The following is a 17,394-nucleotide window of genomic DNA, read 5'->3' as shown; positions in this document are numbered from 1 at the left end:
CTGCCCACTGGCCAAGATGCGTCAAGTTTAGGTTCAAGAAGAATAAGGGCTGAAGGCGACTGAAAGCGCACGGAATACAGTTTTAAAAATTATGCTTTCATATTGATAATTCAGGAAAAGTGACAGCAGGGGGAAGGAAGGGAGGAAGGGAAGGAAGGAGGAAAGGGGAGGGAGGAGGAAGGAGGGTGGAGGGAAGGAGGGAGGAGGAGTGGGAAAGAGGGGAGGGGGAGTAGAGAGGGAGGAGAAAGGAGGGGGGAGGGAGGGGGGAGGGAGGGGGGAGGGAGGGAGGAGGAAGGGAGGAGGAAAGAGGGAAGACGGGAGGAGCCAGGGGGAGGGGGAAGAGGAAAGGAGGGACGAGGGAGAAAGATGTGTTTCACACTGGGAGTAAGCGGGGGACCGGTCCCTTACTGAGACTGGGTTCAGGAAGAGGACCAGGAACTTATCCTGCATTCAGGGTGATAGACCTGCCTGAGGGACGGACAAGGGACGTGCTTCTTTTCAGATGAGAGAAAACCGCTAAAGATCTTAAGGGAATACTGATTTCAGGGCAGACCCTCGACGGCTGAGACTGCTAACTAGGAGGCTGACAGGGACGCACAAGCACAGGGACAGGCTGCCCGTCAGTCTGGTGTCCCCGAGGGCGGGACGGGGGCCACTGTGTGTCCCGGCTGCCATGTGAGGTGACCGGCTGCACAAGGGGGAATCCACAGCAGTCTGCCCTCGTCAACGGTTTCGCCTGGTCCAGAGGCGGGTGACCCTCCCCCTGACTGACACATGTCACAGACACCATCATTCCTGCTTCCATCCGGTCCTGGGGCATCTTACACCTCCCGTGACCACCCAGAGTGGCGGGGGGGTGGGGGGTGGGGGGAGGGGGAGGTGAGTTGGTGCGGTCAAGTGTTTTGGGAGACAGTCCACATTCACATGACTTTTCCTTCAATGTATTGTTATAATTGTTCTATTTTACTGTTAGTTACTGTTGTTCGTGTCTGACTGCACCTAATTTATAAATTAGACTTCATCGTAAGTATGTACATCTAGGGAAAAACACAACATATACAGGGGTCGGCACTGCCCCGGTTCCAGGGGTCCATTGGGGGTGTTGGAATGCATCCCCGAGGATACGCTGGCCAGGGTTTTGGGGTGAACTTCCAGTGTGCAGGAGACATGGGGCCAAGGAACAAGTGACAGCACAGGGAGGTGAAGCGTGTCCCTCCAGCGTGGGACACCCAGGCGACAGCTGCCTGGGACTCGTCCACGAGGCACTGGCATGGTACCACAGGAGGGCTCTAGATGAAGGGTCCAAACCTACAGAGACAGAAGGCAGACTCACCCTTGCTGGGGATGTGCAGGGGGGAGGGGGAAGAGTGCCGGGGGTCATAAAGGGCACACGGAAACTTCTAGGGGTCATGGGTTTGCTCATCAACTTGACCATGGTGAGGGTTTCGTATTCAGAAGAATACGTACAACTAAGTCAAAACTTACCAAACGGTACGGTCTAGAAATATCCAGTTTATTGTATGCCAATTAAACCCTGATAAAACTATTAAGAAATTTCTTTAAACAATTTAAGAGTCATGACAACCAAATGCATACTGTCAAGTCTGTGTGGATCTTGTTTTTCATCAAAACCATAGTAAAAAGATATTCTTGGGAAATCTGAACGTGGACTGATTATTAGATGATAACGAGGAATTTTTAATTAACCTTATCAGGTGTGATAACTGAATTATAATACTGAAAGTATCTATATCTTACTTTTATTTTTTTAAAGGCTTTATTTTTTTAAGTTTATTCATTTGTTTTGAGAGAGAGAGAGAGCGCGAATAAGCTTGCAAGAGCTCCTGGCACAGAGAGAGGGAGAGAGAGAATCCCAAGCAGGCTCCATGCTGTCAGCAAAGAGCCCAATGTGGGGCTCGATCTCATGACCGTGAGATCATGACCTGAGCCAAAAATCAAGAATCGGATGCTTAACTGACTGAGCCACCCAGGCGCCCCGCAAGTATCCACATTTTAATGTAAAGTTTTTATCAAAGGAAATACAGACATGCACACAAGTGTACGAAGCACGGGCGCACACACAGCATGAACACACGTATGGAGCCCAACTCCAGACCGAGCAACACCAGCAGCATTATGGGGGCTCCAGCCCTGCTGTCCCCCAGTGGAACTGTAAGACTCCAAGGGGAGCCGGGATTCCAATCCCAAAAAGTACTTCTTCTCGTTCTGGAACTTTACGTACGTGGAGTCAAACAGTATATACTCGAAACACAAGTCTGGCTTCCTTTGCTCAACATCATGTTCATGAAATTCACCCACATAATAGTTACACGCACCTACACTTTAGAGACGTGCTAGAAATCTGGCGGGGAAATGGTGTGTGGTCTGACCTTGCTTTAAAACGCTGTGGCTGAATCAAATCAGCACGTTGTCCACTTTAAACTCAGACAGTGACGGATGCTAATTACATCCCAATGAAACTGGGGGGGGGGGTGGTGGTGATAATGGATAGATGTGTGTGTGTGTGTGTGTGTATAATTATGCATATGTGTATCTATGTGTATATAAAGAAGTCAAACTGCCTAACCAGATTAGCTGATTCCATCTACAAACATGACCACATAATTCTGCATAAATGACTTCACATAATACAACTCCTACTACCTTTGATCTGCTCGTTTGCATTAAATAATATGTACGGGAACACCTTTCTATGTCAGTAAGTCAACAAACGTAATCTTTACCATTATTTTCCATAGCTGCATTTTATGACATAAAAGCATTAAAAAAAAAACCCCCAGCTCAGCAACAATAAAGAGGGGGACTAGATGAATCTAGGTAATAGAACAGATGAGTCTAGGTCATGGGTATATGGGAGTTCACTGTGTTACCGTCTTTCCTCTCCGGTATGTTTAAAATTTTTTATGTTAAAATTAAAGATGTGGTCGTGGGACAGCAGTACTGAGCAAATGTCCTGGGGCAGAGAAACTGCTCTGTGTCCACCACATCGTTTCCTCCTCTCGGGCACACTGAGAGCCGTCCCAGACCCCCTCACGTTAAACTGGAGCCATGTGACTGAATTCTGGTAGACAGAATATGGACAGAGCGCTGTGGTCCCCGCTGGCCCCAGAGGCATGAAGCGAAGCCTCCGTCCGGTGAGCCACCACATCCCTGTGGCCCCGCCGAGCCTCACGCGCAGGCCTAAAGCTGCATCCCCGGGGTGCAGCCCTCCCGTGAGCAGTGATACAGAGGGCACCACGTGCTCCCGCAGGCCTTGCCCAGCTATTTCTGAGGGACCTTGAGACCTAGAATTGGCTTTCCTGAGATAGAGTGATTTTCTCCCATAATTTCTTCTGCGTGTTTTAAAGTTCGCTTTCATCATCTTGATTCCCATTCACTGGGGACCTGCTATTTTCAACTTGACGTGGCGGGGGAGGGGGGGGGCGGGACTTTTTTCCTAAGGAAATAATTATTGCGGTCTCATTTATCGATGAGTCCCAACGAGCAGGTTTGGGCTTCCAGAATCCTGCAGAGGTTTTCGGAAATAGTTGCTTAGTGAAAGCTTTGAGGATCTGAATAGCATCTGTTCCCTGATCGACGGCCAATTTGCAGGAGTGACTTATCTCGCAAGAGGGCAGAAGCACAGCTATGAGTGTCGCTGGGACTTTCCTGCAGACAAGAACGGTCCGGAAACGTTACTGTTCCCATCATTTGTCTCTTTAGCTTTTTACCTCCTGTTCTTGCTGGGACATGGAACCGTGGCCTGTGTGGCCCTACCCCCGTCTCCGGGACCCCGTGTGACCTGCCCTCAGGCCTCCCTGCTGGGTCCTCCACTGCGATGTGCACGTTCCTTTCCCAGCAGCCTGAGCGTCTTTCTCCCAAGACAGAAACCCCTCCTTTTCGTTTTACTGCCTGGGACAAGCATGCTGTCCTCACGGCACATATTCACGCACACATACATTTGGTGGCTAATTGTTACATGGAATTAAAAAGAAATAAATCAAGGATGCTATCCAATCGGGTACCTATTTGGAGCCAAAACTTGAACGTGAGCGCCGGCAATCACTCCTTCCGTGGCCCACGCAGACCGCAGGCTCACGTCCCCATCTCCCGTGTCCTTCCACATCCTGCCCCCAGTAGCCTGTCGTCTCCAGTCTCTTGTCCTGCAAACACGACCACCTCCCCAACCGCTGTCCCGAGGGTCACCGCGCTACTGACCGGTCATTCTTCAGAGTCTCCCACCGCCACACGCAGGCCCCCGTGTGGCTCTCTGGAAAGCCCTCCGTCCGCTTCCGCGAGCACGTACCTGTCCCTCTACGATCCACCTGGAGATGGACGTCTTCCCGTCGTAGCCGGGGCGGAACTGAAGTGTGGCTGAGCGGGGGCTGATGTTGGAAATGACCAGGTTGGACGGGGCACCAGGGAGCTCTAGACAAAAAGGACAGAAAACATGGAGAGGCGAGGTTCTGAGAGCTTAGGAAACGCATCAAATGTGTCAGCAAGGACACGGTCTCAAGAAGCCCAGATTTGCTCTCAATACCCCTAAGCGAGAGGCACTGCTTCCCCGGGACGTGACCCCAGCACGATCCTTACTTTCCTAGGGCCGTCCGTCAGGCCCCACGGCCTCTGCAGTAGGGCGAGGACACACGCGGCCCCAGACAATAAACTCGGAAGGTGGGACTTCCTCGTCTCTGTGCACAGCCGGTAATTAACAGCTACAGGCTGAGGGAAGTAAGCGTGAGCGGATGTCATTCTTCCCGGCCCCAGAAAGAGCACAGAGACCAAACACCCACCGTCTCTCTGGTGAGGACCGTGAAGCCGGGGCAAGCAGAGCGGGGCGGGCAGAAGACAGCAGGTGCCGTGTATCACTGCCAGGTGCGTGGGGTCCTGAGCCTTAGGCTCCCGGGTCCGGTTTCCAAGACAACCACATTCGGCTGAAAATGCAGGGCTCTCCCCACTCTGCCTGAGTTCAGTGGCTCCGGCAACGAAATGGGGAGGGGGAGACACACTCCCACCCTGGGAGGTTACGTGGGTCTTTGGCCTACTCACTGAGTGGAGACCCTCTGGCAGGCTGCTCCCCCAGAGAGCCGGTCCCGCTCAGAAGCAGGACACCGTGAGTCTGAAATATGGGCTCTTATCTTGGCAGCACAAACGGGGAGGATACGGGGATGGGGTGAAGCCGACAAGGACGCCGTGCAGGCAGCAGAGGCGGTGGGCAGCCCGCGCCGTGTCCGAGGAACATGTTGCGCCGGGGCGAGGGGGCAGGGGGCTGAAAACCGGGACGAGCATGGGGACAGTAAGGCCACGTGAGCGGTCAGGACGGCACTGGCACAGGCAGGGTCCTCAGGACCTCAAGGGTCCTTTCCGCGTCTCGTTTCACGACTCTGAAGCAGGAACTGCTCAAATCGAAGGACAAGTGACTCTCGTCTTCGTGTTTCTCAGCTCGCTGGACTCTCTACGTGGTGCTCCAGACATTTAACGGCTGTGAGCCTGAAGTGCAGGAAGCGGAACACAGTCCTGCAGCGTGATGTGATGGTGGGTGTGAGTTTGCTTCCAGACAGATCTCCAGGCCCTGGACCCGTGTCCAGCTGCAGGTGAGCTCACCAAGGTTAACTTGGCACAGCGGGGCCCTCTCCCCGCGAGTTCTCTCTCCGCGGTGCCTCCGGAGGTGTGCAAGGTGCCCGAGCCGACCCAGGGGGACCTGGTTACACGTGGCGATGCTCCCCAAGTCGCCGTCCGTCGCTGAGTGTGAGACAATTCTAACACATCCAGCGTCCCGCCATCATCGCTGGTTATTAGGGCGTTAACAGTATCTCAAACGTGTGCAGTGGGAACGGGCTGTTGATGGCGAAGAAACGCATCTTTCTGGAAGTCAAAGACTGCTCTCTTTCAAAAAGCAAACTCATTTTGTAAACGCCTTTAAGAGACACCGGACTGCCTGGAAGCGTGGTCCCCGACCACCTGAGCACCTGCTGCAGAGGCAAATCCTCCAGTCCCGCCCCGCGTCCGCGGGTCCCCAAAGTCCCTGGGATGCGCTGTGGGCGGCTGTGCCGACCCGCCACCTCGGAGAGAGGGTGCGGCGATCGTGTATCTGGGGACAGAGACTGGCTTGGGGACACCCGCCCAGCTGGCAGAGAGTGTCCTACGAGGTCGCGCTGCTCAGAGGAGAGGAGACACCGTGCCCTCCTCCTTCATCGCACCCAACGGGGGGTGGTGGCTGCCAAGCTCTCTCGTGAACGTGGCCCCTGTGAGGAGAATGCACTCTCTCCTGGGCGGATTTCTTTTTTTACTCGACCCATTTTATTTGCTTTGCGTCCCTTCCAGATTGCGTGTGTCCCCCTTCCAAGAAAGCGGCTGGGTGTGAACACGGAGTGGGAGGCAGAGGGAGGCGGAGGGCACGATGGGGGGACGTGCAGACTTCAGAGGGGGCTTCAGGGCCTAACCCTCGAAGAGCAGCCAACACGAGGCACACTGGCATCTTGTGAGTGGCCAGAGACTGACAGCTGGAATTAGAGTCGAACCGAGAGCCCACAGCACTTTCCCGCGTTCACTTGGGTTTGTGAATTCCCAGGAAAAACATGTATTTTAAACAGAAACTTTAAGATTAGAGAGAAAAGAGCTGAGTGCCATTCTCCAAGGCTGGAGCGAGCGTGCTGCATGTTCGGGAAGATAATTGAGTCCCCGGCGCCTGGGGACGCGTCTGCCTCTCCCTCTGTCTGCAAGATCTTTCCTCCGCTGCCACCTCCTCCAACTCCTTCTTCTTATCTCCACCCGTCTCCATTGTGTAGTTCGGGGAATGAAGTCTCATGCTTCCTGTTCTCGGTTTCCACACCCACATCTCTCACCGTCTTCCCTGCAGGCCCCGACTACCGTCTCCCTGGAGGGCCGCACCCCGCGGCCAGCTCCCTCCCTGGGGCGGGATACCCCCCCTACCCCGCCCCCCGACAGCAGGTGCTGGCGGACGGGGCTGACTCAGGCCACAGGGCCCGCTTCCCACCCCGCCGCCAGCAGGAAGCAGACACCCCTCTCTTGAAGGTCCCCGGCGGCCGGGACACGGAGCTGCCTTCAGCCCCGGGAGTCGGTGTTCTCTGAGGGCAACGTCCTCAGACGAGCGGCAGCTGGGCTCTACTGACCTGGCGGCACTCCGGAAGAAATGGTGGACGAGGTCGCCAGGCCGGCCCCCGCCGCGGTGACGGCAGCCACGTCGATGGTGTAGGTGGTGAGCGAGGACAGTCCTTGGATTTTGTATTCGCGAGTAGTGCTGTTGAGGGTGTGGGTGAGCCGGGAGCCGTTCCTGCCGTATACCTCCCAGGAGACCTGGTAGCCTAGGAGCAAGAACAGAGTTAGCCGGGCCTCCCCGGAGCCGAAGGCGCGCCAGATGCTCTGTGTCTGAACACCCGCCACAGCACGGGGGGCCGGGAGGACGCACGGCCTGCCCAAACCCAACTCGGAGTCGGGCCCCTTCTTCTGTGGCCCAGCGCTCCGCACCCCCCCCCCCCCGGGCCCACAGTGCCGTCCCCCCTCCCCCCCCCCCAGACCTGGAGGGCTGGCTGCCTGGGTTTGGCGACCTCAGCCCCCGAGCTGGGTGGGTGGCGGAGAGAAGAGTGATGGCCGCCAGCCTGCTGCGCCTGATTTCAACTCTTGTCAAAACGTGGATGCGTTTCATCAATATTTCCATTTTCGTAGGCTGGTATTTTCATTATACCCTGCTCTAAATCAGGAGCTAGCTCCTGGGTTGCAACTAATTTGTGGAAACACTGCCACTTTCTCCCTCATGAAATGATTGATCGACGCTCTCTCCCGCACAAAGTGCTTTGCCTAAAAAGTTCCTCTGGGCCCGGGCGCCACTTCTACTGCTCCCCACCTTCTGAGCCTCCTGTTTCCCTGGCGAAATTTCTCCTTCCCCTGGACGCCGTCCGTCTGGGGCGGGGGCGGGCGGGGGGCTCGCGATTACAGTTTAGTCAGCCGCGGATTCCACCGTGATTTCTGGCTCAGGGAAACAAAGCCTCAGCAAGATCCTGAATCGGCCCCCCGTGGAGGGGAGTTTATGTGATTAGGGACCCTTAAGAGCGGCTCCTGAAGAGGGAGACAGTGATGGAGAGCGCTCCCGGGCCCCCCGGGGAGGGGAACCACCGAAAATGCTTGCTCTTCTGTCTTTCCAGTCAATAAACTCGGGACACCGAAGCACTGAGAGGAGTCTTAAAGCTCATTCTGATGAAGGCAATAAATATAGTTAGAAACTTGTGCTTGCAGGTAAATAAGAATTTAGAGAGCATCTTGGGACTGTAATATTTCGAAAAAAAAAATTAATGTCAGAAGCTGCTGTCTGCAGTCCCACAGCCGGGGGCTCCGGGGCGCGGACACCAGGCCCCCCGGCTGGGCGGTGCCGATTGGGCATCCCGGGCAGGAGGGCAGCAGAGGGGTCCCGGCCACCGGCCGCTGGGTGCCTCTGCGTACATCACCTCCGCCCGGGCCCCTGTGCCCCGCTACGCCCATCTGGGCTGTGGGCTGCCTGCCCGCTTCCCGCTCGTCTCCCCTGCACAGGGCCCCGCCGGTGACGCCCTGCCCGGCTGCCCTGCTCCCCCTACACCCCAGACTCTCCCTCCTCACCTCCCGCCCCACATCCTGCCTCCCTCCTCCTCAGCGCGCCAGGCCAACCCGTTCTTTTCATTTTGTCAGTTCGGAATTTGGATCTAACTGTACGATTAAAAATCAAATTACTGGCTTCCAACACACAGTTCCTGGTGTGCGGGGGCGTCCTGAGCACATCAGTTCATCTAATCCTCACAGTGGACCTTCCGGGTCAGAGCCGTCGCTACCCCCTTTACGGCGGGGAAAACTAAGGGGCAGAGAGGTCCGTGGGCTTGCTGGGAGCGGCCAGGGGTTTCTAGGGCTGGCCCGGGGCTGCGTGCTTCCCCACGGAGCCCCCCGTGCACGGCCCTGTCGCCGAAGCCCTGACCCTGGCTCCACCTGGCACGACTCTGAGCAGTCTGATGGCCGCGTCTTCCCTGAACGTACAGCAGGAGGCGTCGCGAAATGCTACGGGCTTGGCCGTCAGTTTGATCTGTTTCAAAGGTGTCCTTCGTCAAACTTCACGGAAATACGGCATGTTGCTCGTCATGGCAACCTGGAGCCCAAACCGCGATTCGAGTCCTCAGTGGGGGGGGCCTTGCTGGAGTCCGTCAGCATCACACCCGGTCGCCGGGTGGGCCGCGACCCTTGCGCGGATGCAAACGAAACCGAACGACACGCATCTGCTCAGGAAGGGCCGGAAAGCTCGGCTGTGCCTGGCGGCTCCGGCCCGGGGGCGTTTCACCTGCTCCAGCCGGGAGAGGAGGCAGGAGGGGCCGTCCCCTTCAGCGGGCCTCCTGCCTGCTCCGGATGCCGCCTAACGGAGACGAACGGCCGCAGGAGCTTCAGAAATAATTTTCTGTTGATCTGAAGTAAATTCTCTACAAGAGAGCAGTACATCCAATCACAAGCTGTCTGTCTGCATCCTGGCCCTCATAAATCAGAGTTTACGCAGGGAGAGTGGAAGATGCTGGAATTTACAATAGGCGCAATGGGCAATTTGCTCGGCGGGCAGGCCGCCCCTGCTCGGGGCTGCCTTCTCTTTCTGGCCGCGAACTGACTGGGAGGCGGATAAAGAACGGCTTCCTCCGGGCGTCTCGGCCACCGAGCGCCCCACGCAGAGGACCACACCGTGCCGCTGTCGTCGGCCCCAGTAGCAGCTGCACTGACAGGGAGCCTCCAGAAGGATGGTGGGTGGCTCTGGAGGCCGGGTCTGCCCACAAACCAGGCTTTCCTTTTGCTGAACTTGGTGAAATCCTCCCCCCGGACCCCGGGGCAGACTCTGTGGTGCTGCTGGCACGCCCCCCGGGAGCCCAGTCGAGGGAGGGTGCTGACCTGTCAGGGCAGCGCCGCCTGGGCCGGGGAGGGCCTCGCCGAGGGCAGGGGTCACCGGGGAGGTGACTGGGGGGCCCGTGCAGTAAGGCCAAGGAAACCACAGCCGTAGGGCCTCGGCTCCGGTAGGCCCTCTTCCCCTGCAGGCCTCCCCAGAGCTGCAGGGACCCGGGCACGCTGTAGAGTTTGCGTGAGAAAGGGGACAGCGCAGCCGGACAGAGCGAGACGGGGACCACGTGGCTGACAGGGGAAGCGGGGCGTCCGCCCGTGGCTCTGAGGTCACGGCGGTGCCGGAAAGCACCAGGACTCCAGCAGCCAGGAGCTCCGATGGCCAAGCTCCGTGCTGAACAACACGAGGCTGCTGCGTGTAACCACAGGTATCTGTTTAAATAAAATACGAAAATGAGTTCATTAAGCCCTATTAGCTGGCGAGAACAGATGATCGTAAATCGCGAGTACTGGCAACCACGGCTCAGCCGGGGACGCCGGCTCTGCTAGGTGACTTCGTGCGCCCGCCGGAAGATTTACACCAGGAGCGAGGTGTGGGGTGCGTTCACAGAGGACGGGGCGGGGGCCGACTATGTCTCTGTCGGAAGGGAAGTCTCCGGGTCCATACGTGTCCACCACGGAGCCCTGGCCAGACTTCTGAGACACGGCGGTCACGGGGCCCAAGCACGCACACGTGGACGCCTCGCCTCTGAAGTCGGCGCTGAGCACAGCCTCGTTCCGGCCACAGGACTGGAGCCGACCCTGAGGCATCTGAGTCGGACGCCCTTTGCTTCTGAGGGCAGTCGTCCTCTGTGCGCTTCTCCCTGGCCCTGCTTGCTTTACTTTTTCCTCCCTGTGTGTGGCAGAAAACAAAGTTCACCTACACCGGCTGCTGCTGTCTACGAGGTCCTGCGCTGCCCACCCACACTCTGTTCAGTTTCTTCGCTCCAGGCAGCAGGAGGCCTTTGTCGTTTTGCAGTCACGCCTGCGATCTGATGGATGCTAAGGGGACTGCCGGATACACAACGGATCTGGGTCCTGCTGTCCAATTTCAATAGTGACTCTTCCCTTTTCCTGGAGTGACAACGTTGCTGACAGGAGGCATTTCAAAACGTTAGCTCTGAGGGCAGAACCAGACCCACAGATGTACCCTGGTCGAAAGTCAGGGTTAGAGGCCGCATCGGGGCCCGTGTGCCCTCTGGGACGTGGCCTAAGCACACCAGTCTATAGGGGCCTCTGGCCGAGCTCAGGAGACAAGGTAGTGTTTTGTGGACAAGCAGGAGAGGTTGGCACCAGGAAGTTTCCCGACTAACGGAAGGGAACAGAGGAGTTTAGGGTAGGAAGGCAGTCCCCAAGCTATGCCTTAGGGCACCCGGGACACTGCCTGGAGCCCCAGAAACAGCGTGAGGACACAGTGATGCTGGGTGCCTCCCACCTGTGTCCACAGGGGACCACGGTTCTCAATTTCAGGACCATGGCATGCCACACGCCTTTGCCCACATCCTGTCTTTGCAGAGCTGGGTTTCTGGTGTTGTCGGTGATACAGAGGCAGGTAGGCTTCCATTAATTTCAAATTCAGCTGTTGAGTTGTTTGCATAGAATTAAGTTTTTTGCACCAAGTGACCTCATCCAGAGAGCTGCCAGGTGTGTGGAGAAACTTGGTGGGAGCCCATGACCCCAGGAAGACGGGAACCCCTGGGTCGGGGTTAGGAACATGGTGTGAACCCCACCGCCGTCACACTGAGGAGGGAGAGGCTACAACACAGACACTTGTCCCCCCGTGCCTGGGACGTCGACACCAGGGTCTCAGACAGGGGTTGTAAGAGGTGCTCTGTGTGCTTGTTCCAAACTAAACAGGATCCTGCAATGCTGAGGTGCCTGCCTGTGGTAAGTGCCCGGGTCGCCACTGCTGCTGTCTAGGACGTGGCCCCGAGGCCGGGCAGCGGGGACAGATGTCACTCCTGGTCTCTCCAGTGCACGGCTAGCATGAGCGGGCTTCTGGAGTGTCGGGCACAGGAGGGCCTCCGTGGGCTTCTGCAGGCGTTCAGGCTACAGAAGTATCCACTGAGGGGCAACGCGGTCCAGGTTCGTCAGAGTTACCCGCTGAGGGACAGGTTTGTCACAGATGCACAGGAAGGATGGACACCACTCGCTCAGGAGCTGGGTCCCCCTGAGGCCTCAGGATCCAGGCTTAGAGGGCCGAGGCAGGAGCCCCAGACATGACAGGAGATGCTGCAGGCAGGGTCCCAGGGCGCGTGGCCGCGCTGTGGAGACACGAGTGGCTGGCTTGACATTTCACAAAGCGCTCACTAAACGGAAGGGGCCGGTGGCGGTCACAGCTTTGGATGGGTGCTGCGTGCAGCCGCCCTGGGCCTCCTCCCTACGGCCCCACGAGGGCTGTACCACTGTCCAGACAAAGAAATGGAGGGTCTGAGAGGTGAACTGAAGCCCTCAGAGCCCCTGAAACAGTGGGACACGGTCCTTCCCACCTTTACCTGAGGCCGAAGCGTGCATGGCTGTTAAAACCAAACCCAGAATTGCTTTTTCAAGCCAAGATTTAAATTAAGCCTGAACCGGGGCGCCTGGGTGGCTCAGTCGGTTGAGCGGCCGACTTCGGCTCAGGTCACGGTCTCGCGGTTCGTGAGTTCGAGCCCCGCGTCGGGCTCTGTGCTGACAGCTCAGAGCCTGGAGCCTGTTTCGGATTCTGTGTCTCCCTCTCTCTGACCCTCCCCCGTTCATGCTCTGTCTCTCTCTGTCTCAAAAATAAATAAACGTTAAAAAAAAAAATTTAAATTAAGCCTGAACCTAAAAGGTGAAGCCTCTTCTATACGAAAAAAATCATCAAAGCCCTACAAAAGACAAACCGCTCCCCAGAGACGCCTGAAGTCAGAGAGGAGCCTGTCTGAGGGTGGGGCAGGCTGGCCGCCCCGGTCAGCCGGGGTCCCCCGAAGGCCCTGTATGGGGGGCCAGGGGCAAGGAGCCCGAGCCAGGACACCCAGGCCTCCCCGTGGGGCTCCCGGGGCCCCGGCCGCTGCCGGATCGCAGTGTTTTAGCAAAGGGTCCGCACACAGTGGACGTCTGGTGCATGCCTGCTGAAGGAGGGCCCTCTGGGCCTCAGCGTCCTCTGAGAATCCATCACGATATCGGCACATACTTTGCCGCATCGCCTCGAGAATCGAGGGGGACGGTGTGTGTGAAGGGATGTGCCACAAAATGCCAATTCCCCCTGATCAAAGGCTCTAGAGGTTCGTTAAGAGAATGCAAGGAGGCCTGGCCTCCGACTCGAAAGCTGTGGCCCACAGAGAAATACCCCAAAGGACGTGGGGCCCCAGGGGCATGATCTCGGGCGTGGCGACCAAGCCCTCCGCCCTCTGCCGATGGCCAGGCGGACACGTCCGCTACCCAAAGAGGCCGCCAGTACACGTCTACCCGGAGGGCTGTGCGGGGTATGGCCAGGCCATCTCCTTGCTGGGACACAGTCTGCATTTCCTTTTTCAGAAGACAGGGACACTAACCTGTAATAACGCCATTTTTTTCCAGAGGCTCCTGCCAGCTGACCTTGAGGGATGTGTCCAGAATCTCTGTGAAACTCAGATGTCCCACAGCTCCTGGTTCTAAAAATAAGTTAAAAACAAAGTCGCCTGTTAGCACAAGAGTCCCTTCTCTTTGGGTCAGATTTGTGTGGAAAGTTCTAATCCGGTAAGGGCAGCCCGCAGGCCAGAGCCGAAGGAAACGCCAGTACGAATCCTGCGGGGGTGAGGGATTTCGAGGTGGAAGGTGTCTGGGCTCTGGGCACGTAAATTATTTTGCTCAGCTTCGTCCCAGCCACGCCGAGAACCCAAGCGACGGGCCGTGGGAGAATGCCACACTTCGCTCTCCTTCTCCTCGATCTGATCTAATGAGAACCACCAGGCTGGCTGGGTCCCGACAAGCAGCCCCTGACACCCGGGCATCCGGCCTGTGAGGGGCCCTGCCCCGTGCAGCCGTTCTCCTGACACCAGAGGGTCGAGGGGTGGAACAGCGGCTTAACGAGCAGCCGGCCGGGCTCGAGGCCCGTCCCCGCCACAGTTCCTCACACTCTCTAGTCTTCGTTTGCTTTTCTGCACAATGGGGACAATAAAAATAACTCCCTGGGCCAAGCAAATGTGAGAATAAAGCTGAATAAAACAAGGAGAGCAGCCAGCAGGGCCCTGGCACAGAAATGCTGCCTGACACCGGCTGCTATTCTCAGCTCTGCGTTGTCCTAGTATCCCGACAATCATTTGTGAGAGGCACCCAGACGAGAGGTCCCGGAGCCCAGCGTGAGGTGAACAATCCACGGTCATGGACCCTCAGGGCCAGGGACCCCTCGCCCGCTCTGCAGGGGCTGTGGCACGCCAGGCCCGGAGAAACAGGAGGGGAGCCGTGAGGAGCTGCGGAACCCAGTCCCCCGGCACAGGCCCCCACCCCCGGGGGGAAAAAGCCGGTTCCTACTGAGCTCTCTGCCCCACATGGCTCCTCCAGTCAGACCCCGAACGTGCCACACCGAGATCTTTCTAGTAATAACACAGTGCAGTATGTCAAGCTTAAAATAGGAGAGCCTGAAGTCATGGGTGACGCGTGTTGGCCGTCCGGCCAGAGAGCAGAGGAGGCTTCCTTCGGAGAAGCCTCACCCCCGTGCCGGCTACGGCCAGCCTCGGTTGCAGACGGCGGATTCAGAACGTGGTGCTCGGCTGGTACCTGGACAAAGCTTCCTAACACAGCTTGTAATTTGAAGAAAAAAAAAAAAAAAAGGCAACAGCCTCGGCAGATACACTTATCTGGGTGGAACTTTCAAAAGACTTTTTACGGATAAGCTCAAACACTGACAAATGCCACTCTCTGAGCAGGGAAGACGGTAAAATAGAACAGTTGTCGAAACGCGCTCACCTTCCTCCAGTTTTGAGTTTCCAGAAAGACATTCTGATGGATTTTTGAACTGACTTCTTTTTTTTTCAATCGATAGAGCAGCAAAGAAAGCTTTTTGCTCCTTTTATACTCTCAGTGTTTCTGCTTCTTGGATTCCTGCCCAAATATGCTGTCCTCCAGCTCTGCTGGAAGCAGCTGGCAATGTCTGGGCTTAAAATTTATATTCTGTTTCCTCTTTACTGTGTTGCCCACCCTCCCCTCCCCAGCCCCCGAGTTCCCATCGCGTGGGAGCTTTGTGGAAGGGGGCCTGCCGGCTGCTGAGCTAAGGCAGGTGCCGTCAGCCAGAGAGCGAGGGAGGCCGTCCCTACGGCCCCCAAGGGGGCAAGCTAGCACCCGACCGCCACCTTTCCGTGAGGCAGTCCACATTCTGAACAGGAAAAACAGGCTCCTTGCCTGCCTCCCCCCTAAAAATTGAGACAACATTAAAAAACTCTCAAAAGATGATATCACTTCCAGTTTTCTCAATTCCCAAGAAAGCAATGTCCAATTTTTCTTTTTACCTACTAATGGTGGGTCTAAGTGCATTTTGTGTTCTATTTCCTGGCCACAGAGCTTAATGGGATGTTTCCCCACCATTTCTGTCCACTAACCAGCAACAATTGGGCTTTCTTTCTTTCTTTTTTTTTTTTTAGTGAAGAATCGAGCCAGGAATTTTCTCTCTTGTTTGAAAGGAGTCATCTTCTGCCACTTTGTGGGTTTTTTTTTTTTAATGTTTTTAAATTTATTTTTGAGAGAGACAGAGCATGAGGGGGAGGGGCAGAGAGAGAGGGAGACACAGAACCTGAAGCAGCTCCAGGCTCCGAGCTGTCAGCACAGAGCCCAACGCGGGGCGTGAACTTGTGAACCATGAGATCGTGACCTGAGCCAAAGTCGGATGCCCAACCGACTGAGCCCCCCAGGTACCCCCGCCACTTAGTGTTTTTAATGAATATTCTCTGGGAAGAGAGGTCTGCTACCCAGCTGGACCTGGCTGCGGCTTGAGCAGACAGTGCCTTGCCTCTGCCAAAGAATGCAAACACACATATAATGGAGAGCTACAAGGGGGGTTCTCGTCAAGTGTGTCCCCCACCAGCTCCCTCCCCACCCTGTCTACACACATGAGGGGGCTGTGCTTTCCTACACATGAGTGCAGAAAGTACCCTTCATCCAGACAAGGCTGCCTCCTTCTCTGAGACCCCACACGGGTCCCCTGCGTGCCCCCTCTGTACCCTCAGTCCCCAAACCTGCAGGTCCGGCGTGACTGGGCTAGAGCCCTGTGGCTTCCCCCTTGTTTTAACCCCTGCCCCACAATCTGCCCACCTGATCCTTAGAGTGACTTCATGTGCTTAGGTGGCTTTAACTGCCTGGGATCTTACGGCACAGACACCCTGGGGTAGAACTGATTTCAAATGTTTCCATCTGTGCTTAGACCACATATTCAAATGTTTCCATCTGTGCTTAGACCACATATTCCCTAACTCTTTCTCGGAAAGTAAGGTCACAATTGCGAACTGCCAGGCCTCCCCAGTCCACTTCAGATGCCCCTCTGCTGCCCATCGGCCACATGGGCCCAGATGCCCCACAGCCACTGCACACCCGGTATGTCCCAGTCCAGCCCCGCGTCCTCACCCCAGACCACTTTTCCACATCGTCACTGCTGGCTTCTTCATCGACAGTCACATAAACCTCAGCATGTTAGGCCATCCTGGGTGATTCTTTCCACCCCTCTATTAACGAGTCCCCCTGTATTAATGAGCACCCAAACTCCCCGTGACACGTCTTCAGGGTCCATTGCCCCTTGTCTCCACAGCCTGGAGGTGGGCTCTTGTAATTTCGTGCCTTCTTCCCAGCATCCTTCACCCGTACCTCCAGTCCAACCATCACAAACCCCCCAGACAGAGCTTCTAGAACTACAGATCTGTTCAAATAGCACCCCTAATGGAGAACCTCCTGTGGTTCCCCAATACCCAGAATGTCTTTGTCCAAGTGCCTGAACTTAGCGGTTGAGACTCTTCTGGGTCAGCTCCCAGCTAGTTTTCCCAGCTCATTCCCTCCCCCACCCCCGCCCCATGCTGCACTGCAGCCACACCCAACAAGTCATACCCTGTCGCACACTCTCCTTACCACTGTCGGTTCTATTTCTCCTCCCTGGAGTGGCCTCAGCCATTCTCTGAGTGAGAAGCTCAGCTGTCAAACTGTCACCTCCTCCACAAGACTTACCCCACACCCCACCGATTTTCTGTCCCTCTTCGCTGGGCGGCTGCAGCCCCTTCTCCAGACCTCCCTCCTCAGTGGCACTGGCCTCAGCCACGTCCCTCATGTCCTATTAGGCCATAAGCTCCAAAGGCAGAGGCTGTGCTGACTTATCTTTGTAACCCTTGCGACACCCAGCTGGCTACCTCGCACATGGCGGGCATTCCAGAGACATGTGAATGTTAAGTGTGCAGACTTGTTTCTGTGTGGGACAGATGGATGAATGAACCAGTCAATCAGCATTTAATTATGATATAATTATAGTAGGAACAAGACTTGATGAGATAGGCACACATCCTTTTTTTAAATGAAAGAGCTAAATGC

General features: G+C 56.2%; 1 protein-coding gene across 1 annotated transcript in view; it reads right to left on the bottom strand.

The window, feature by feature from the left end:
• The window catches only part of SDK1 (sidekick cell adhesion molecule 1), a 530,611-nt gene that overhangs the window by 130,855 nt on the left and 382,362 nt on the right, over window positions 1-17,394 (bottom strand). The window contains exons 20-22 of the mRNA XM_042972313.1: window positions 13,407-13,505; window positions 7,134-7,325; window positions 4,307-4,428 (exon numbers count right to left, since the gene is read on the bottom strand). Coding sequence (XP_042828247.1) covers window positions 4,307-4,428; window positions 7,134-7,325; window positions 13,407-13,505 — 413 coding nt within the window. The remainder of the gene's footprint in view (window positions 1-4,306; window positions 4,429-7,133; window positions 7,326-13,406; window positions 13,506-17,394) is intronic.

The sequence above is a fragment of the Panthera tigris genome, chromosome E3 (assembly GCF_018350195.1).
Source record: "Panthera tigris isolate Pti1 chromosome E3, P.tigris_Pti1_mat1.1, whole genome shotgun sequence".
Classification (NCBI taxonomy): domain Eukaryota; kingdom Metazoa; phylum Chordata; class Mammalia; order Carnivora; family Felidae; genus Panthera; species Panthera tigris.
This window is presented reverse-complemented; position numbering and strand designations above follow the sequence as displayed.